Raw genomic sequence first — 22,582 nt, 5'->3', positions numbered from 1 at the left:
TCTCTCTCTCTCTCTCTCTCAAAATAAATAAACTTAAAAACAAAAAGAAAGAAAAGAAATGCCATGTGAGCTCTTCTAGGACTGACTCTGTTGCTTATCTTTTATTTCTTACCAACTTCATCAATAAAAGTGTACATTTTTTTCTGTTGTAAATGAATACGAGTTAAATAAAATTTGATATTAATGGAATGCAAACAACAGAGTTGGCTGGAGAGATAAACTATACATAGGTAAAACAACTAGATGGTTCCAAGGTAATCATAAACAACTGAGTTACATGTACTGAACATGAGTACTAAAAAAATTCAGAGGTCTTTGATCCAGCAATGTCTGTCCTAGGACTATGATAGAACTAAAAGCACCAGTACATAGGGCATAAAAGTAGCAGGATATAAGTACAAAGATGGTTATTATTACAGCAAAAACTGAAAACAATATAAGTGCCCACCAGTATGGAAATGGACCAACAAGTTTTGATATATCAACCCCAAAAATATTTATGGAGACGTCAAGCAGAATGAACTGAAGCTATGCAAGATGACTTGGTGAGAGGAATTTCTATAAGGTATCGCTGTGATAGAAAAAGCAAGATACAGAAGAATGTGTAGTATCCCATTTTTGTAAAATACTAGTGACCAAAAAACCCTAAATGCAAGTATATGAGTATTGAGAAAAATAGGAAAGGATATGTGCCACATTACCAACGTGGGTGAGGTATTGATGTGGGTAGAAGGGAAGGGGAGTGAAGAGTCAAACAGCAAAGGAAAAGGGGGAAAATATTTAACTATTGAGAGTTCAGTATGATGTGATTACACTTATACACAACTATAGGATGTATATATATAAGAAAATGAAACAGTTGAATAATTCAGAGGGACAAATCAATGTGATCTAGGCTAATCAGGAAAGCCTTTTGAATGAGAGGAGTCTAAAAACAAACATGCATTGAGCCCAAAATCTTGGGAGTGGAATTGCTATGGAGGGAGAAGAAATTTTGGAAAAGGGACACATCATAAGCAAGGTACTAGGGAAAGAATAGATTAGAGCTATGTAAGACATAAGAAGGAATTAATTTCAGAATAATTGGAGAAATGATTTTAAAAAGTTGGCCAAATCACCAAAGACCATATATTGTGTGATTTCATCATATTAAATCTCTACAAGAGACAAATCCATAAAGACAGAAAATAGATTACTGGTTGCCAAGGGCTGTGGGTGCAGATTGGGAGGAGATGGGGAGTGACTACTAATGGGCAAGGGTTTCTTTTGGGAGTGATGAAATACTCTAAAACTGACTTTTGTTTTTGTTTTTTTTTTTTTAATTTTTTAATGTTTATTTATTTTTGAGACAGAGGCAGAGCATGAACGGGGGAGGGTCAGAGAGAGCGGGAGACACAGAATCCGAAGCAGGCTCCAGGCTCTGAGCTGTCAGCACAGAGCCCGATGCGGGGCTCAAACTCACGGACCTGAGTGAGATTATGACCTGAGCCGAAGTCGGACGCTCAACCGACTGAGCCACCCAGGCGCCCCTCTAAAACTGATTTTTGTAATATTTGCACAATTGTGTGAATATACCAAAAACCACTGATTTGTATACTTTAAGTGGGTAGATTGTACGGTATGTAAATAATATCTCAATAAAGCTGCTTTTTTTAAGTTAAATAAATAAATATAAAGATATTTATGTTTATAAATAAATATAAAGATAAATTGGAATCCTCTGGTAGAAAGCATTAAAATCTACTTGAGTTTGAATTTGATGTAATGGGCAATAAAGAGCCATTGTAGGTCATGAGTATGGAATGGACTGTCCATGATTTCTCTCTTTTAACCTCTTTTTCTCTTTATTTGGAATTTTTATTATAAAAGTATATACTCATTGAAACAAAACTCAAGTAATATTAAAAAGCATGTTAAAAAGAAAATTTTAGTCTTAACTCAATCCCCATAGATTACTACTATAAAAATTGAGATTCTTTACTAAATTTTTTCTCTCTCTTCTTTTTTTCTTTTTATTCTTTTTTAACATAAATGGGATCATATTATCCATCTTGTTCTGTAATTTTTTCATACAGCAGTATTTCATGGCTATCTTTTCATACTTGCATATGAAGCCTCGATACTACAGGGAATAATAATAGTACTCCACATCATGGAATCAATGTAAAGATTAAACGAGTTGATAACTGTAAATAATTAGGATAGTACCAGACACATAAAAAGTATTCAGTAAGCATCAGGTGTTGTTTTACTATTATTAATGCTAAGTATAGGCTGAGGGATACAGCTTTGATGAGTGTTTTCATAGTTCTTTTACTTTGGAACCTAAAGCAAGAGCAGGCATGATTTCCATTTCAGAAGGGAAGCATTCACCCAGTCACCACTGGGCTAGAAGCCAGACAGTCTGCTGGGTGCTAATATTGAGAACTAACACATAACATTTCATAACACAGGTTCTTAATACAAGTTTTGTGGGAGGGCTTAGGGGAATCAGATATTCTTGAAATTGTATGTCAAACGTTTGTGTGTGCCTAGGTGCGGTAAACAGTGAATCCACAGCTTTTTAAAGATTCCCTAGGGAGTCTTCAATCCTTAAGAACCACATGTTTTATCAAGTTTACTTCTCCTGACAGCTCTAAGGAGTAGATAATATTATTAAAGTTTTTTAAAAATACAAAGATGACCCCAATTGGAAAATACAAAGATTTTCCCTCAGGGAGGGAACCCTTAAGGAGATTATATGTACCCAGCTCTACTATTAATACAAAAAGACCTATTAGAAGGGTATTATTATGCTTTGGAAATTCAGAAGGAGATTGGCCTTATTATGTTAAAAATTATACATCATTTAACAAATAATTTATCAAGTGCCCGCTATATTGCAGTTGTTATTCTAGGCTCCAGGAATATAACACTGAACAAACAGACAAAAATCTATGTCCTCATGGAGTTTACATTCTTTCAGGAAAGTCATACACGGATAATGTGATCCTTCTCCTCGCCTTTCATGTTGATACTTTAAGTCAACCTTATTATATATGCCTAGCAATGCCTTCCACATGATAATGTTTAGTAAATATTTGATCAAATGAGTAAAAGAATGAAAGAGCTACAAGAGATATTAAGGGGTCATGATCCTGGTTTTCACGCAGGACCACGTTTAACTATCATTTCCAAAATTTTTACAGTGGAATAGAATATTTGGACCTGTGCCATCTCCTTCATTCCCCATGTGCTATGAATAGATTTGGCATAAATTGAAGAAATGAACTTGTGTGTTTCCATCTAATATTGTTACCTTAAAAGTACTTTGGCACTATATAAATGCAAAGCATCACTGTTATTTCTCATTTCTAGGAGAGGTGACGCCAGGACTATCTCAAGTGGAATATGCACTTCGCAGACACAAACTAATGTCTCTGATTCACAAGGAAACACAAGGGCAGAGTGGGACAGACCAGACGGTGGTTCTGCTGTCCAACCCTACATACTACATGAGCAATGATATCCCCTATACTTTCCACCAAGACAACAATTTCCTGTACCTGTGTGGATTCCAAGAGCCCGATAGCATTCTGGTCCTTCAGAGCCTCCCTGGCAAGCAGTTACCAGCACATAAGGCCATGCTTTTTGTACCTCGGAGAGACCCTAGTCGAGAACTTTGGGATGGCCCACGATCTGGCACTGATGGAGCAATAGCTTTAACAGGAGTGGATGAAGCCTATACACTAGAAGAATTTCAACATCTAGTACCAAAACTGAAAGGTAATAAATGGAACAGAGGTCAAATCACAGGCCAGATTTGGGATTAAGACCTTCCTTGCCTATTTAGACGAAGTTGTTAATTTTTTCTTTCTTTTTTTTTTTTAATTTATTTATTTATTTTGAGAGAGTGAGTGCACAAGCACAGGAGGGACAGAGAGAGAGAGAGAGAGAGAGAGAGAGAGAGAGAGAGAGAGAGAGAATCCCAAATGGGCTCCGTGCTATCAGCACAGAGCCGGACACAAGGCTCAAGGTCTCAGGAACTGTGAGATCATGACCTGAGCTGAGATCAAGAGCCAAACACTTAACCGACTGAGCCACCCAGGCGTCCCTAAAGTTCTTAATTTTCTAAAATGATGATCATGGCAGCATTTCCTTGAGCACCATGAAAGGAACATAAATCTTTTCCACAAGACTACTTTAAATATTTCATTTACGCATTTGCTAAGTCTTTGTTAAATTATTCATTCATAGAGACTGTGAACTGTCTTAGTTTGAAATCGCAGAGAGAATTTTCTTTTAAAGTGGAGGATGGGCATGGATCACTCTTCAAGATTACCAACCAATCCATCCACCTTTGACCACTACATATTACTTCTGCCAACTCTTCAGAAAGAAGCAGTATTCTCAAAGAATGATCAGTGCTTCACCAGCATAACAATTACCTGGTGATACATACTAGAATTACAAAAGCATAATAGATAGTGAAAATGTAAAATCTTAGCCCCCCCCCTTCCATATCTGTTAGATCAGAATCTGCCTTTTAACAAGATTCTCAGGAGATTCATATAGTACAGAGTTGAGTCCATGCCACTCAAAATAGTCACTTTTTCTACATTTCTTCTGGTAAAATTATAATCACTCATAACATTTTGAGATTCCTTTTCTGGAACTTTTTAGAATCTACACTACATTATAAACTGTCTTTAATGATTCTTGTAAATCTACAGCCTGGGAAGCATTTTATTTTTTGAAGTGTCCAAAAGACACTTAGAGCCAAATTGGTAAATAACATAGATAATCAAATTGTAAAGTACTAATTTTAGACAAAATAATATATGACTGTAAAATTAAAGTCTAATTTTAGACAAAATAATATATGGTGTAAAATTAAAGTCTAATTTTCTAATGTCTAATTTTCTAATTTTCTAAAGTCTAATTTATAATGGTTTATAAACCATTTCTGAAGTCAGTTTCTAAAAGAGAATTCCAAAATTGTTTCCAATGATCATGGAATTTATTGGACTTGTTTCATACAAAGCCTCCTTTGAAAGAAAATACTCAGTTGAATATGCAAGTTCCAGTATGCTTGAATTGTTTCATTGCTTTATACAAGTGTTCTCTATTTTACAGAGATAATTACTCAGCTAAACTAGTGGAACTTTTTCATATCTTCAAAGTTGTCATAAATGTGGGATACAGAATCATTTTCTTTTTAGCTTTTTGATTTTCTGAATTAGTTGCTAGCTGTCCTATTCAACAGTCTAAATTTCATTAACCCAGTATTGTTAAAACCTTACACCAAATGTATTTCTCAAAAGTACTTCTCATTCACCATCCTTTTTGTTTTTTAATGTTTATTCATTTCTGAGAGAGAGAGAGAGAGAGAGAGAGAGAGAGAGAGAGAGAAAACAAGTGGGGGAGGGGCAGAGAGAGAGGAAGGCACAGAATCTGAAGCAGTTCTAGGCTCTGAGCTGTCAGCACAGAGCCTGATGCGGGGCTTGAACCCATGAACCTGACCAGCTCAGATCATGACCTGAGCTGAAGTCAGACGCTCAACCAACTGAGCCACCCAAGCGCCCCTCATTCACCATTCTTAATGTTAGTAGTTTACTAGACAAAAGCAGCAGGCAGGGGTGCCTGGGTGGTGCAGTCGGTTAAGCGTCCGACTTCAGCCAGGTCACGATCTCGCGGTCCGTGAGTTCGAGTCCCGCGTCGGGCTCTGGGCTGATGGCTCAGAGCCTGGAGCCTGTTTCCGATTCTGTGTCTCCCTCTCTCTCTGCCCCTCCCCCATTCATGCTCTGTCTCTCTCTGTCCCAAAAATAAATAAACGTTGAAAAAAAAAATTAAAAAAAAAAAAAAAACAAAACCAAAAGCAGCAGGCAAAGGAAAAGATTCATGAAATCGTATTTATGTAAAAATTTAAAAACCAAAAAAACCTGGGCTATGATTTCATACACTGAAAACAGGTAGTAGAGGTTGTTTTACTTTTTAAAAACTACAATTAAATTTCTATTAAAAGTAAGATTAGCATTTGACATGTAATATATATTAAAAACCATTTTTATTTCAAAATGAAAATATTTAGGAGATTGTATCACTAATATATAGCCAATAAAAATTTTTAGGGTTTTTCCCTTTTCTGTCCCAAATACTCTGCGTAAAACATACATTCAGACTTCAGTTGTTGGAAATGCTGCTAATAAGCCATCTCAGGAAAATAGAAAGGGACGAATGGAGACCCGGTTTAAACGGGAACATTTTCTTCATGAGCCTTCTCATCATGTATCTCAGGCACATACAGACTATTTCCTTGGGTCTCTAAAGTTAAAAGGAGAGCTGTGGTCTTCTAGTGAGAATACATGGCAGATGAGAAAGGAAAAGCCCTGGGTAAGTGTGGACTAGCACATATCATCAACTATAGTGTTTCTATAGCCGTGAATATTTGCTCCTAAATGCAATAAGAACCTCATTCACTAACACAGAGATTGTGAAGAAGGGGAACACTTAAAAAATTTTTTTTCTTAATGTTTGTTCATTCTTTGAGAGAGATAGAGAGACAGCATGAGCAGGGGAGAGGCAGAGAGAGGGAGACACAGAATCCAAAGCAGTCTCCAGGCTCTGAGCCGCCAGCACAGAGCCTGATGCGGGGCCCAGACTCACAAACCGTGAGATCATGACCCGAGCCAAAGTCAGACCCTTAACCGACTGAGCCACCCAGGCGCCTTAGAAAGGGAACACTTAAAACCAAGTCATGATCTGAGTACTTTTTTCTGTCCGTTCATGTTCAGTAATTCAGCAGGGCATCTAGCTCAATTGTAGTGTGGAGAACATTTTTATAGTTGTTCTTTAATGATTAGTAAATAATAAAATCAAAGCTTGAGAAGAGCTTTAGTCCCATCTATCATCTATATAAAGAACACTGAAGTTTAGGGGCAGAGAAGCTGGATATTCGGTGTCAGAATATCTTGCCATTCTCAGGGAATAGCCTTTCCAGTGATAGATGATCTAACCTTTCAGTTGTTTCAGTCCTGAGAGAGTTTTTGCTCACTTCAGAATTCCACGCCACAGGTTTTATGGTTTTGACTCTTGTTCAAGTCATTATAGCAGTTGGTATTTCTTGTTGCTGTTAGTTTTATTTTAAAATATATTTTCTTGCTGCTCATTTTAAGATGAGACAAATATGGTCTGGTATGACTGGATGAGGCCCTCTCACGCACAGCTTCACTCTGACTACATGCAGCATCTGACTGAGGTCAAAGCCAGGAGCAAGAATAAGGTCCGGGCTGTCCAGCAGCTGGTACAGCGCCTCCGGCTGATCAAATCTCCTGCAGAAATTGAGCGAATGCAGATTGCTGGGAAGCTGACATCACAGGTATGGTTCCTATTGAGAAAGTTTTCTCCAAATTAAAAAATCTAAGTTCCTAGGGTTCAGTGGGTACCTTGAGGTTGTGTACCTGAGGGAGGAATTTCACAGTAGGTGAACATCTACCTTCTGCTTTAGTTTAATGAACATGTCTAGAAACTTGCTCAATACCTTGCAAGGCAAAATAAAGCTGCCTTGCATCTTATCCATGATCTTAGTTGTTTCTCTGTGGGACAACGTAAATTAATTAGTGATATTCCCTTTCCTTATGATAACTGCAATAACAGTGGCAGTTAAACACAGTTTGATTGCTAAAGAAGACTCAGGACCCAGAATGACAGTACTTATAAGTCTGTAACTTATTATAGGAAAGGGTATAGTACAGCAACAGCATTAAAGTAAGAATACCTGTCACAGTGAATGGCCGTCCCACAAAAAGGATCCAGAGAACCAAGTGCAGGATCTTGTCCTATCTCAGGAAGGGCCAGGTGGGATGCATTTTCTCTCATGGATAAGGAACCACAGATGTACACACACAGAATATCTTGGGACCAAGGAGCCCAAAATGGAATCTCAGCTAGGGATTTTTGGGTTTTGCTCATACTGGCATATTCCTGCTATGTAACAGCAGAGCTCCTAGACCAGTACAAACCATTAATCTCACTGTTACCAGTATTGAGAAACCGATACAAACTGCCCCAAAATTCATTGCAACACTTTTCATTAATCGTGGTGAAATATATATAGCATAAAATTTGCCAATTTAGCCATTTTTAAGTATATAGTTCAGTGGCATTAAATACATTCACATTGTTGTACAACCACCACTACTGTATATCTCCAGAACTATTTCATGATCCCCTGCTGAAACTCTATACTCATTAGACAATAACTGCCCATTTCTCCTTCCCTCTAACCCTTGGTGACTACCATTTTATTTCCTGTTTCTATAATTTGACTACTTTAGGTACCTCATGTAAGTGAGTCATAACAATATTTGTTCTTTTGTTTTTTACTTATTTCACTTAGCAAAGTGTCTCCAGGATTCAACCATGCTCTGGTATATATCAGAATTTACCTTCTTTTTAAGGCTGAGTAATAGACCATTTTATGTATATGCAACATTTTATCTATTCATCTATTGATGGACATTGGGTTGGTTTTTTTTTCGTTAATTTTTTTAATTTTATTTTTTTTAATTTACATCCAAATTAGTTAGCGTATAGTGCAACAATGATTCCAAGAGTAGATTCCTTAATGCCTCTTACCCATTTAGCCCATCCCCCTCCCACAATCCCTCCAGTAACCCTCAGTTTGTTCTCCATATTTACAAGTCTCTTATGCTTTGTCTCCTCCCTGTTTTTATATTGTTTTTGTTTCCCTTCCCTTATGTTCATCTGTTTTGTCTTTTAAAGTCCTCATATGAGTGAAGTCATGATTTTTGTCTTTCTCTGACTGACTAATTTCACTTAGCGTAATACCCTCCAGTTCCATCCACATAGTTGCAAATGGCAAGATTTCATTCTTTTTGTTTGCTGAGTAATACTCCATTGTGTGTGTGTGTGTGTGTGTGTGTGTGTGTGTGTGTGTGTGTGTATACCACATCTTCTTTATCCATTCATCCATCGATGGGCACTTGGGCTCTTTCCATACTTTGGCTATTGTTGATTGCTGCTCTAAACATGGGGGTGCATGTGTCCCTCCAAAACAGCACACCTATATCCCTTGGATAAATACCTAGTAGTGCAATTGCTGGGTCATAGGGTAGTTGTATTTTTAATTTTTTGAGGAACCTCCATACTGTTTTCTAGAGTGGATCCACCAGCTTGCATTCCCACCAACAATGCAAAAAAGATCCTCTTTCTCCGTATCCTCGCCAACATCTGTTGTTGCCTGAGTTGTGAAAGTTAGCCATTCTGACAGGTGTAAGGTGGTATCTCATTGTGGTTTTGATTTGTATTTCCCTGATGATGAGTGATGTTGAGCATTTTTTCATGTGTCGGTTGGCCATCTGGATGTCTTCTTTCCTTATAAGGAAAGACACTTGTTTGGAGAAGTGAATATTCATGTCTTTGCTCATTTCTTCACTGGATTATTTGTTTTTTGGGTGTTGAATTTGATAAGTTCTTTATAGATTTTGGTTTCTAACCCTTTATGTGATATGTCATTTGCAAATATCTTCTCCCATTCTGTCGGTTGCCTTTTAGTTTTGCTGATTGTGTTGTTTCTGTCTTTAGGCTAGTGTGAATAATTCTGCAATGCACATTCTACTTTTCAAACCCCTGTTTTCATTTCTTTTGGATATATGCCCAGAAGTAGAATTACTAGATCAAATGGTAATTCTGTGTTCAATATTTTGAGGAACCACCATACTGTTTTTCATAGCACCTCTGCCGTTTTACATTCCCACTGACACTGGACAAGAGTTCCTATTTTTCCATATCCATTCAAACACTCGTTTTCTGTTTTTTGATGATAGACGTCCTTGTGGGTGTGAAAGGATATCTGACTGTGGTTTTGATTTGCATTTTTCTAATGGTTAGTGATGTTGAATGTCTTTTCATGTCTTTATTGCCTTCACAACACTTGTATGCTTCATCTATGCTTCATGCTATGCCTTGACCAAAGTCAATGTCATTCAGGAATTTAGCAAAACAGCTCAAGCTAATTCCAGGAAATAGCTCTCACAGAGCAGTCCACTCCCATGACCCACTATCAAGCCTTTTTTCTAATAAAACAATAATCCTTAGTGTGATATCATTTACTTGCCTTATAATATCCTATAATCAGATAGATCATCAAAATGTACATGCAGAATCTAAACATTTACAACATCCAGTGTGGGGTTAGTATGGATTTAAACAGATAGTGGAACCATCCATTTATACTTTTCCATGTTTTTCTAACTATATAATTATTTTGTTGTTTGGATCTTTAAGTGTCTGGGTTGTTTTGTTTACATTTATTTTTGAGAGATGGAGCACAAGGAGGGGAGGGGCAGAGAGAAAGAGGGAGACACAGAATGGCTCTGAGCTATCAGCACAGAGCCCAACACGAGGCTTGAACCCACAAACCATGAGATCATGAACTGAGCTGAAGCTGTATGCTTAACTGGGTGAGTCACCCAGGCACCTGTGTAAGTGTCTGCTTCTTAATAAATCTGCTGAATTATTAATCTATCATTAATCAACTCAATATTTCTCAGACCAGTTCTTCTACATAGGGATAATGTACTGAGATAGCTTTAATTCAATCTCCCACTATATTTTATCATTAATATCAGTATTATACTAAATTTGTTAGTATTTACAATATTAATTTTACTTATGCTTCCATGTAATACCATATAGCAGCACCACTGTAGTTACAGTATAAATCAGAAAATCATGGTATAATTATTTTGTCCCTCCCAACACAATCTACCTTTTATTATAGCCATATATTATTTCTCATAGGACTATAGATCAGAGGCCATATCTCTGTTTTTTCAGGATTCAAAATATCTTGAGAACATAGCTAAATTCCTTCCCTCAGGTTAGGTGGTTTGACAGATATTGGTTCCCAGTTGGAAGAAACCAGCAACAGAACCTATTAATCTACTACAGGAAGCACTCTAGTCCTGTTTAAAAGTTATCCAGTATTGGGGTGCCTGACTGGTTCCATCATTAGAACATGTGACTTGGTCTCGGGTCATGAGTTCAAGCTTCATGTTGGTTGTAAAGATTACTAAAAAATTTTAAAAATTTTTTAATAAAATAAAATTTGTTCAGTGCTCACAAACTGTGCTGTAGGGAAAGGATGGTTAGCATCCAGTCAAAGGGCTGAAGCTGTTAAAGAGCACCTGAATAGTTTGCATCCTCTAGTTAAAACTTACAGTAGAAAACAAAACTTGTTTTTTTTAACGTTTATTTATTTTTGAGACAGAGAGAGACAGAGCATGAACAGGGGAGGGTCAGAGAGAGGGAGACACAGAATCTAACAGGCTCCAGGCTCTGAGCTGTCAACACAGAGCCCGACGCGGGGCTCAAACTCACGGACCGCGAAGTCATGACCTGAGCCGAAGTCAGCCGCTTAACCAACTAAGCCACCCAGGCGCCCCAGAAAACAAAACTCTCTTAAGACTGTAGGGCCCATAAGTGGCCCGTATTTGTGCATCACCTAGGTTTCTGCTGTGAGAATGCCTAGCCACTGTGCTTGGGATACCTTGGACTCCATTTGAATTAAGGTATCTAATAATCCAGCTTGTGTTTTAACACGCAGTCTTGTTCCCTTTGCTGAGTTGATTTGGGCAAGTTGTTTTAGTGTGTGATCTAATTATAAAATCCATTTTGTCAGCATCGTGTTATCTTTTCAAGTGGCTTGCCACTTTTGTCCTTACTCCTTAGACCTTAGTAGGTCTTTTTCAGCAGTATGTCTTTCCTCATTAAAAACAAATCTGCCTGACCAAATAACTCCTAAGCAGCTCCTACTTCCATGAAGGCTCTCTTATTTCAAATGGTCTGACACCAGATATGTTGTCATGAGTACTGGCCACTTTCGTACAGTTAGGAAATACATTTGATATCTTGAAAATGTTAATTCCCCCAGGCTTAGATCATATGAGTAGTAGTCACTCCTAAGTAGACTTTGGTTTGAGTGTTCCACAGAACTTCCCATAACCAAACAAATTTCAGGAATGTGGACCCACCAAGTTATACCTAGTTCTTATCCTTTATCAGTGATCCATGTGTCCCAATTGTTCTTCCTCCTCATGCCTATTCACCTACAGTAACAGGGCAAATAGCTATTCTTACACATAATATTATTTTGACAGGTGGGATATGCAGTAGATAACATTCTACCACCATATTCTGGTACCTTTTTTAAACCATCATCACGATTAATGGCTATGTAATGTTCATTTAGATTATTAATATATTTCATATTCAACTAGCTAAATATTTTCTACATGTTGCTTTCCAACATAGCTCCTCTGTAGTAGATCCATCCTGTGAAATGAGAATCAAAAACATTTGCATTGTTGCATACAGTCCTAGACAGAGCTCCCATCTCTTGATCTATTTTGAGGACATATGTCACTGAGGGAAGTGTATTTGTTAGGTTAGCTATTGTTCAACTCTCTCTCAGAAGTGGAGACTTCATCAGACAGAGTCCTTTGCCCCAGGGGGCTTCTGGGTCAAAGCTAAGAGAAAATATTATTCTCTTCCTTTAAGCATCTCCTTAGGCACCAAAATTATGTTAGATTTTCCTTTTTGTGGAACTCATTTTTTGGCTCCCTTCCCCTCAGTGACAATCTGGCCTTTCTTTCATTTGTCATTCATTTTAACCCACATCTTTACCACTGAAGAAGAATTTTCTGGTTAGTCCATTCCCAATAATAGAAGGACAAATTGGATACATACAGAAAAATGGGTCTAAACTATTGGCAACCAAAGCAATTTTTATTAACAATTTGAGCTTCAGTGGGGGCCAGTGGTCTATGTCTTTGTTTAGTACATTGCTGCCTGGCTTGAGTCCCTCCATGTCCATTCATTTCATGGACCTTCATTGCCATTTCAAGAGAATGAATTAGGCCATCAACTTGTTGATTCCATTTACCTTCCAACCCTGGCATCAGGTTTCTTTAGTAAGCATCATATGGCCTGCTTTGATTTGGCCTCAGACTTTCCATAGAGATTTCCAAAGAGCACTGGCCCCACATGTGGGGATCTTTTACTATACAGTTATTTATGACCTACTTGTTAGACCAATTGAAAGTTGATTGGAAATAGCCTAGGATCAGTATTATTCAAATAGTAAGGCTTCTATTTGCATCTAGTTCTTTTGTCACAGGTAAGAACAGAGCATATAATGCAGCTCAGTGGACAAAATTGTATTACATTCTTCCATAAGGATTTTTTTTTTTTTTTTTGAGGGAGAGAGAATCTTAAGCAGGTTCCATGTCCAGCACAGAGCCCGATGTGGGGCTTGATCTCGCGACCGTAAGATCATGACCTGAGAGGAAATCAAGAGTCAGCCGCTTAACTGACTGAGCCATCCAGGCGCCCCTTCCAAAAGGATTCTACGTTCTTCTGCACTCAGAGCACCTGCTTTCCATACAGAATTACTCTCAATTCTGGAGCTACCATCTATGAACCAGACCAATTGCCTGGCGTCCTTGGGCAGTTGGTTGAACGAAAAGAACCAAGGAAAAGAGACTTGTAAAGTCTTGTAAAGTGTTGAGTTTGATAAGTTCTTTGTAGATTTTGGATACTAACCCTTTATCTGATATGTCATTTGCAAATATCTTCTCCCGTTCCATCAGTTGCCTTTTAGTTTTGCTGATTGTTTCCTTTGCTGTGCAGAAGATTTTTATTTTGATGAGGTCCCAATAGTTCATTTTTGCTTTTGTTTCCTTGCAGCCAGAGATGTGTTGAGTAAGAAGTTGCTGTGGCCAAGGTCAAAGAGGTTTTTGCCTGCTTTCTCCTCTAGGACTTTGATGGCTTCCTGTCTTACATTTAGGTCTTTCATCCATTTTGAGTTTATTTTTGTGTATGGTGTAAGAAAGTGGTCCAGGTTCATTCTTCTGCATGTCGCTGTCCAGTTTTCCCAGCACCATTTGCACCATTTATTCCATTGGATATTCTTTCCTGCTTTGTCAAAGATTAGTCGGCCGTTTGTTTGTGGATCCATTTCTGGGTTTTCTGTTCTGTTCCTTTGATCTAAGTGTCTGTTTTTGTACCATATATCATTTTTAATTAATCATAAAAAACTGAATTATTTTAGGATCTGAATTATTGCCCCCTCTCTTATTTTTTTTGATTTGCTATTTTTGTTGTAAAATTTATATGACATAAAATTTACTATTTTAGCCATTTTTAAGTGTACAACTCAGTGGCATTGAGTACATTCACATTGTTATACAACCAGCATCATTATCTGTTTCCAGAACTTTTTCATCATCCCAGATAGAATTCTAACCATTAGAGTTTCCCTTTTCAATAACTCCCCATTTCCCCTTTCACCATCCCCTGATAAGCTCTACCCTACTATGAACTTGTCTATTCTGAGTGCCTCATATAAGTAGAATCATACAACATTTATCTCTTTTTTTCTTGTGTTGCCTATACTTTTGGTGTCCTATCCAAAAAATTATTGCCAAATCCAACATCATGAAACTTTTCCCCTATGTATTTCTCTATGAGTTTTATAATTTTAGCTCTTACATTTCAGTCCTTGCCCATTTTTTAGTTAATTTTTGTATGTGTTTCTTAAGAGAATCATATGGGTAAATCTTCATGACCCTGGATTTGGCAATGGATTCTTTTTAAATTTTTTTTTTTTCAACGTTTATTTATTTTTGGGACAGAGAGAGACAGAGCATGAACGGGCGAGGGGCAGAGAGAGAGGGAGACACAGAATCGGAAACAGGCTCCAGGCTCTGAGCCATCAGCCCAGAGCCCGACGCGGGGCTCGAACTCACGGACCGCGAGATCGTGACCTGGCTGAAGTCGGACGCTTAACCGACTGCGCCACCCAGGCGCCCCGGCAATGGATTCTTAAATATGACACCAAAAGCAGTAGTAACAACAACAAAAAAAATGAACAAATTGGGCTTCATCAAAATTAAAAACTTTGTGCATCAAAGGACATCATGAAAAGAATAAAAAGATAACTTATGAACAGGAGAAATATTGGCAAATCTGTATCTGATAAGACTCTAATATCCAGAATATATAAAGAACTCTTATAACTCAACAACAAAAAGACAGTGGTTCAACTTTTTATTCTTTTGCATGTCCTCTTACTGGATTTTATTTCCCTTGTAAAGTCCTCAATTCATTCTTATCTTTTTATTATCCATAGGAGGAAGTTGAGATTAAAGATCTGAAACTGTCTTTTTATATCCTCCTGGGGTCCAACAACAAAGTCATATATGAAATCCCTTATTACAGTGTCAGTCATAACCAAGTAAGGGGCATCCCATAAGGGTGTTCATTTCCTTCATCAGATAGCACTGACTATCTGATGCAGCTTCAGGAGGTACTGACCATATATATAACAAGGGAGAGTCAGGGCAATATCCCTTCTATGTTGGACACATCCCTTAATCCATTCTAGTAAACTAGGGATTGTCATGTGATCCACAGTAAGCTTAAAGTAAGTTTAAAGCCAAGGATACTGCTCCTTGATCTCAGGATTCATTTTTAAAAAGAACTCATCAGGTTGCTGCATCTAAATCTGAAAAATGGCTCATTTCCTTCACTGAATAACCCCTTTCACTATCTTTTGTCCTGCCTCGTCAGTTTGCCCTACTTGAATTAGTTGTAGTGAACGTCTCTCACAAGCTGATTTATCAAAAAATAAAGTGGCTTGGGTTCCTTTGGTCGGAGCACCACCTATTGGCCAAAGGTGGAATTCTTGTGAAGGAGATTCTGCGCTTGCTTTCAGCTGATACAAAGCAGCAAACAAACAAACAAAAAAAAACACTGAGTTTTTTTGTTGTTTTTTTTTTTAAATTTTTTTTAACGTTTATTTATTTTTGAGACAGAGAGAAACAGAGCATGAATGGGGGAGGGGCAGAGAGAGAGGGAGACACAGAATCGGAAGCAGGCTCCAGGCTCTGAGCCATCAGCCCAGAGCCCGACGCGGGGCTTGAACTCACGGACCGCGAGATAGTGACCTGGCTGAAGTCGGACACTTAACCGACTGTGCCACCCAGGCGCCCCTAAAAAACACTGAGTTTTTAGCAGAACTGCCATTGATGTGCACTTCTCTTCCAGTCCATTTTTGCTAGCTGCTAAGGTTCAGGTTCTATCATTTCCTGATTCCACAGATTTCAAAGCCAGTGCTAATTCAAACCAAGAATGGTTTGGCAGTCACCCAAGTTCGTAATTGGATTTTCATCCTCTTTATCAGAATCATTCTTTTTCTTTTAAAATAATGCTTTAACCATATATTTAATAAAAAATAATTCAGGTATGCTGGAACAAATGGATATCCACATGCAAGAGAATGATGTAGGATCCCTACCTCACACCATATACAAAAATTAACTCAAAATGGATCAAAGACCTAAACTTAAGAGCTACAACTATAAAATTCTTAGCAGAAGCAAACATTTATGACCTTGAATTCAGCAATGAATTCTTAGATATGACACCAAAATAAGCAACACAAGAGAAATAAATTGGACTTCATCAAAATTATAAACTTCTATGCATCAATCAAAGGACATTATCAAAAAAGTGAAAAGACAACCTATAGAATAGGAGAAAATGTTTGCAATCCATATATCTGATAAAGGTCCAGTATCCAGAATATGTAAAGAGCTCTTGCAACTCAAAAACAAAAAGATAACCCAGTTAAAAAATAGGCAGAGGACTTAAATGGGCATTTCTCAAAAAAAGATATACAAATGGCCAATAAGGACATAAAGAGATGCTTAATATCATTAGCTATTGGGGAAATGCAAATCAAAACCAAAGTGAGATACCACTTCATACCTGGTAAAATGGCTATAATTTAAAAACAAAGCACATAGGAAGGGAGGATGGCAGTGGAATAGGAGAATCCCTAGGCTCTCTTCATCCCACGAATACAACTAGATAACTGTCAAACCATCCTATATACCCCAGAAATTGATCTGAAGACTGGCAGAACAAACTCTACAACTAAAGGTGGGGAAGAGACCACATCGAAGAAGATAGGAAGTGCAGAGACACCGCTTAGGAGAGAAACAGAATGCAGCCCCTGCAGTGGGGAGGGAGCCACGATCCCAGGGAAGGGCTAGAACAAACTAGCGCACAGGAGAGCACTCAGGGATAACAGATCCCCATAGCAATTGGCTTGGAAAGTGACAGGGCACAAATTTTGTGAGTTCTTGCAACCAGCAGGGCTTAAAGCCTGAAGTTTGAAAGGTCAGCATGCTTGGCTCTGAGAGAGCTCAAAGGACATTGGGGCCGTTCTTGGAGAAAAGGCAGAGCAAACAGCTTGTGGACAGTGTGGAAACCGCTATTTGAAGAGCACCTGAGGCACAGACTGTAGAGGGTTAGTTGTTCACCTCAGAGTGTATCCCAGTGAAGCAGCAATCATGGAGAGATCCCTCTAAGAACAAAGGAACTGTCAGGCTCCATTTCCCTCCCTGACCCCTCAGCATAAGCACAGGGCCACTAGTGAGAACCAGCAGTGTCAACACTTGCTACCTAAACTGCTTACACCAATCCTCCCTTTTCCACTCCAGTGGAACTGCTCTTCCCAGTCACACTTTCCTCAGTCCCGGGTCATTGGGTCCCACTCCCATCCCAGACCAGCCTGAACCCCTGCCAACACATTTCCCAGCCCGGGAGTTTTGCAAGGCCTTGGTTCCAAAGGTGGGAGCAACAGGTCTCTTTGCAAGCAGACCAGAGAATACTTAGTTGAAATGCACCACATTCAGGCCAGGGACCAGACACTGCCCACAACAGGCAAAGAGAGCCCCTGCAGACAAGTGGCCTGAAGGATAAAGCAGCCAGGACATAGCAGCACATGTTGGAGACACTCTGAACAGGACAGGGTCATGGCTGGAGAGCTACGCAAAACATGCAGAAGTACTTGCCAATGGAGAATTTATTTTTTTAAAAAATTTTTTTAACGTTTATTTATTTTTGAGACAGAGAGAGACAGAGCATGAATGGGGGAGGGGCAGAGAGAGAGGGAGACACAGAATCAGAAGCAGGCTCCAGGCTCCGAGCCATCAGCCCAGAGCCCAACGCGGGGCTCGAACCCACAGACTGTGAGATTGTGCGGACGCTCAACCAACTGAGCCACCGAGGCGCCCCGCCAATGGAGAATTTAAAGCAATGATTATAAGGTTACTCAACGAACTTGAGAAATAGTGGAGGGCATCAGAGAGATCATAACACAGAGATAAGGAATAACGTAGCAGAGATAAAGGGCCCTTCTTCCAGCAGTCTGGAAGAAGCAGAGAAACAATGTAATGACCTAGAAGACAGAGTAATAGAAAGTAATCAAGCTGAACAAAAGAGAGAGAAAAGAATTATGCAAAATGAGAATAGACTTAGGAAATTCAGTGACTCCATCAAACATAATAACATTTATATTATAGGAGTCCCAGAAAAAGAACAGAGAGAAAAGGGGGCAGAGCATTTATTTGAAGAAATAATAGCTAAAGACTTCCTAATCTGGGGAAGGAAAGAGATATGCAGATCCAGGAGGCACAGAGAACCCCCCAAAAAATCAACAGAAGCAGATCCACACCAAAACATATTGTAATTAAAATGGCAAAATATAGGGGTGCCTAGCTGGTTCAGTCAGTAGAGCATGTAGCTCTTGATCTCAGGGGTCATGAATTTGAGCCCCACATTGGGTGTAGAGATTACTCAAATAAATAAATAAACACGTACATACATACATAAAGCCAAACATAGTGATAAAAAATATTAAAAGCAGCAAAATAGGGACACCTGGGTAGCTCAGTTGGTTGAGCAACCGACTCTTGATTTCAGCTCAGTTCATGATCCCAGGGTTGTGGGATCAAGGACAGCATCTGACTCCACAGCCAGCTTGGAGCCTACCTGAGATTCTCTCTCCCTCTGCCCCTGTCCCCCACACTCTCGCTTTCTCGCTCTCTCTATAAAATAAAATGTAAATATAAATAAATAAAAGCAGCAAGATAAAAGAATACAGTTACATACAAAGGAAATCCCATAAGGCTATCAGCAGATTTTTTCAGGCGAAGCTTTCCAAGCAAGAAAGGAATAGCATGATATATTCAAAGTGCTGAATGGAAAAAACCTGCAGCCAAGAATATGCAGCAAGGCTATCTTCAGAACAGAGGAGAGATAAAGAGTTTCACAAACAAAAACTAAAGGAGTTCATGACCACTAAACCAGTCCTATAAGAAATATTAAAGGAGAATTGAGTGGGGGGAAAATGACAGTATGAAGGTAGGAAACACAAAAGCAGTAAAAATGAATATTTCTGTAAAAAAAAAAATCAGTCAAGGAACTCACAAAATAAAAGGATGTCAAATATGACACCATGTACCAAAAACATGGGGAGGACAGGAGTAAATAATGGGTTCAAACTTAAATGCCCATCAACTTATATAGACTGCTGTATGCAGAAGAGGTTATATACAAACCTAATGGTAACCACAAGTCAGAAACCACTAATAACTATGCAAAGAATAAAGAGAAAGAAATCCAAATATATCACTAAAGAAAACCAGCAAACCATGAAAGAGAGAAAGACAAGAAAAGATCAGAAAAAAATTTTAAGAAACAACCACAAATAAAATGTCCGTAAATGTGTATCTACCAATAATTACTTTGAATGTAAATGGACTAAATGCTCCAATCAGAAGACATAGGGTGAGGATGCCTGGCTGGCTTAGTTGGTGGAGCATGTGACTCTTGATCTCGGGTTTGTCAGTTTAAGCCCCTCATTGAATGTGCAGATTACTTAAAATCTTACCAAAAAAAAATTGGGGAGATGGGGCGCCTGGGTGGCTCAGTTGGTTAAGCAGCTGACTCCTGATTTCACCTCAAGTCATGATCTCATGGTTCAGTTCGTGGGATCAAGCCCTGGTTGGACTCTGCACTCACAGTGCGGAGCCTGCTTGGGATTCTTTCCCTCTCTCTCTGTTCCTCCCCCTACTCCCGCTATCTCTGTCTCTCTAAAATAAATAAACTTAAAAAAAATAAAACATTAAAAAAAAAAGACATAGGGTGACTGAATGAATTAAAAAACAAGACTCATCTATATATTGCCTACTGAAGACTCATTTTAGATCTAAAGACACCTGCATATTGAAAGTGAGGGAATGGAATAACAGTTGTCATACAAATGGATGTAAAAAGAAAGCTAGAGTAGCAATACTTGTATCAGACAAAATGGACTTTAAAACAAAGACTGTAACGAGACAAAGGACACTATATAATAATAAAGTGGACAATCCAACAAGAAGATATAACAATTATAAATATTTATGCACTCAGCATGGAGCACCCAAATACATAAAACAGTTAATAGCAAACAAAAAAGAACTAATGGATAATAATACAATAAGAGGACTTTAACACCCACTTACATCAATGGATAGATCATTTAATTAGAAAATCAACAAGGAAACAGTGGCTTTGAATGACATACCGGACCAGATGGATTTAACAGATATATTCAGACATTCTATCCTAAAATAGCAGGATACACATTGTTTTCAAGTGCATGTGGGATATTCTCCAGAATAGATCACATATTAGACCACAAAACAAGCCTCAACAAATTCTAAAAGATCGAAGTCATACCATGCATGTTTTCTGATTTTAATGCTATGAAACTATAAGTCAACCACCAGAAAAAATATGAAAAGACCACATATGCATAGAGCTTTAATAACATGCTACTAAACAATGAATGAGTCAACCAGGAAATAAAAGAAGAAATTAAAAAGTACATGGAAACAAATGAAAACACAACATTTCAAAACCTTTTGGATATAGCAAAAGCAGTCCTAAGAAGGAAGTTTTTAGCAATGCAGGCCTACCTCAAGGAGCAAGTAAAATCTCAAACAACATAACCTTTCACCTAAAAACTAGAGCAGAAATAAATGATATAGAAACTAAAAAAAAAAAAAAAAAAAACAAAAACCAAAAACAGAACAGATCAATGAAACCAGGAATTGGTTCTTTGAAAAAAATCAATAAAATTGATAAACCTCTAGCCAGCCTCTTCAAGAAAAAGAGAAAGGACTCAGATGAAATCACAAATGAGAGAGGAGAAATAACAAACACCAGAGAAATACAAACAATTATAAGAGAATATTATGAAAAACGGTATGCCAACAAATTGGACAACCTAGAAGAAATGGGTAAATTCCTAGAAACATATAATCTACCCAAACTGAAATGTGATGAAATAGAAACTTTAAACAGACTGATTACCAGCAAAGACATTGAATCAGTAATCAAAAACTCCCAACAAAGCAAAGTTCAGGACCAGATGGCTTCACAGGCAAATTCTACCAAACATTTAAAAAAGAGTTAATGCCTATCCTTCGCAGATTATTCCAGAAAATAAAAGAGGAAGGAAAACTTCCAAATTCATTCTATGAGGCCAGCATTACCCTGATACCAAAATCAGAAAAAGACACCACAAAAAAAGAGATCTCTGATGAGCATGGGTGCAAATATCCTCAACAAAGTACCAGCAAACCTAATCCAGCAATACATTAAAAAAAGCATTCACCAGGATCAAGTGGGATTTATTCCTGGGTTTCATGGGTTCCAATATTTGCATATCAATCAACACAATACATCATATCAATAAAAGACAGGACAAGAACTGTAGGATAATTTCAATAGATGCAGAAAAAGCATTTGACAAAGTACAACATCCATTCATGATAAAAATCTTCAACAAAGTAGATTTAAAAGAAACATACCTCAACATAATAAAGGCTACATGTGAAAAACTATCAGCTAACATCATTCTCAATGCGAAAAAATAGAGCCTTTTAGCGAAGGTCAGGAACAAGACAAAGATGTCCCCTCTCACCACTTATATTCAAAGCTCTAGTCACAGCAATAAGACAACAAAAAGAAATAAAGGCATCCCAATCAGTAAGGAAGACATAAAACTTGCATTATTTGGAGGTGACATGATATATAGTTAGAAAACTCAAAAGAGGGGCGCCTGGGTGGCGCAGTCGGTTAAGCATCCGACTTCAGCCAGGTCACGATCTCGCAGTCCGTGAGTTCGAGCCCCACGTCGGGCTCTGGGCTGATGGCTCGGAGCCTGGAGCCTGTTTCCGATTCTGTGTCTCCCTCTCTCTCTCTGCCCCTCCCCCGTTCATGCTCTGTCTCTCTCTGTCCCAAAAATAAATAAACGTTGAAAAAAAAAATTAAAAAAAAGAAAACTCAAAAGACCCCAGCAAAAAACTGCTAGAACCAATAAATGAATTTAGTAAAGTCGCAGGATACAAAATCAACGTACAGAAATCTGTTGCATTTCCATACACCAATAAGGAAGTAGCAGAAAGAGAAATTAAGAAACCAGTCCCATTGGGGCACCTGGGTGGCTCAGTCAGTTGGGCGTCCAACTTCGGCTCGGGTCATGATCTTGCAGCTCATGAGTTGGAGCCCCGCGTCCGGCTCTGTGCTGACGGCTCGGAGCCTGGACCCTGCTTTGGATTCTGTATCTCCCTCTCTCTCAAATATAAACAGAAAGGAAGGAAGGGAGGAAGGGAGGAAG

At 38.4% G+C, this 22,582-nt stretch overlaps 1 protein-coding gene across 5 annotated transcripts in view; it reads left to right on the top strand.

Moving 5' to 3' along the window:
* XPNPEP3 (X-prolyl aminopeptidase 3) overlaps positions 1 to 22,582 on the top strand; it is a 74,970-nt gene that overhangs the window by 25,372 nt on the left and 27,016 nt on the right. For all 5 annotated transcript variants that reach the window (XM_040490733.1, XM_040490732.1, XM_040490734.1 and 2 more), the window contains exons 3-4: positions 3,358 to 3,765; positions 7,155 to 7,357. In XM_040490733.1, the coding sequence (XP_040346667.1) occupies positions 3,358 to 3,765; positions 7,155 to 7,357 (611 nt within the window). The remainder of the gene's footprint in view (positions 1 to 3,357; positions 3,766 to 7,154; positions 7,358 to 22,582) is intronic.

Source organism: Herpailurus yagouaroundi, unplaced genomic scaffold, assembly GCF_014898765.1.
Source record: "Herpailurus yagouaroundi ecotype Mexico unplaced genomic scaffold, PumYag 182, whole genome shotgun sequence".
Taxonomy (NCBI): Eukaryota; Metazoa; Chordata; class Mammalia; order Carnivora; family Felidae; genus Herpailurus; species Herpailurus yagouaroundi.
Note: the sequence above shows the minus strand (reverse complement) of the source record. Positions and strands in the feature narration are given on the sequence as shown.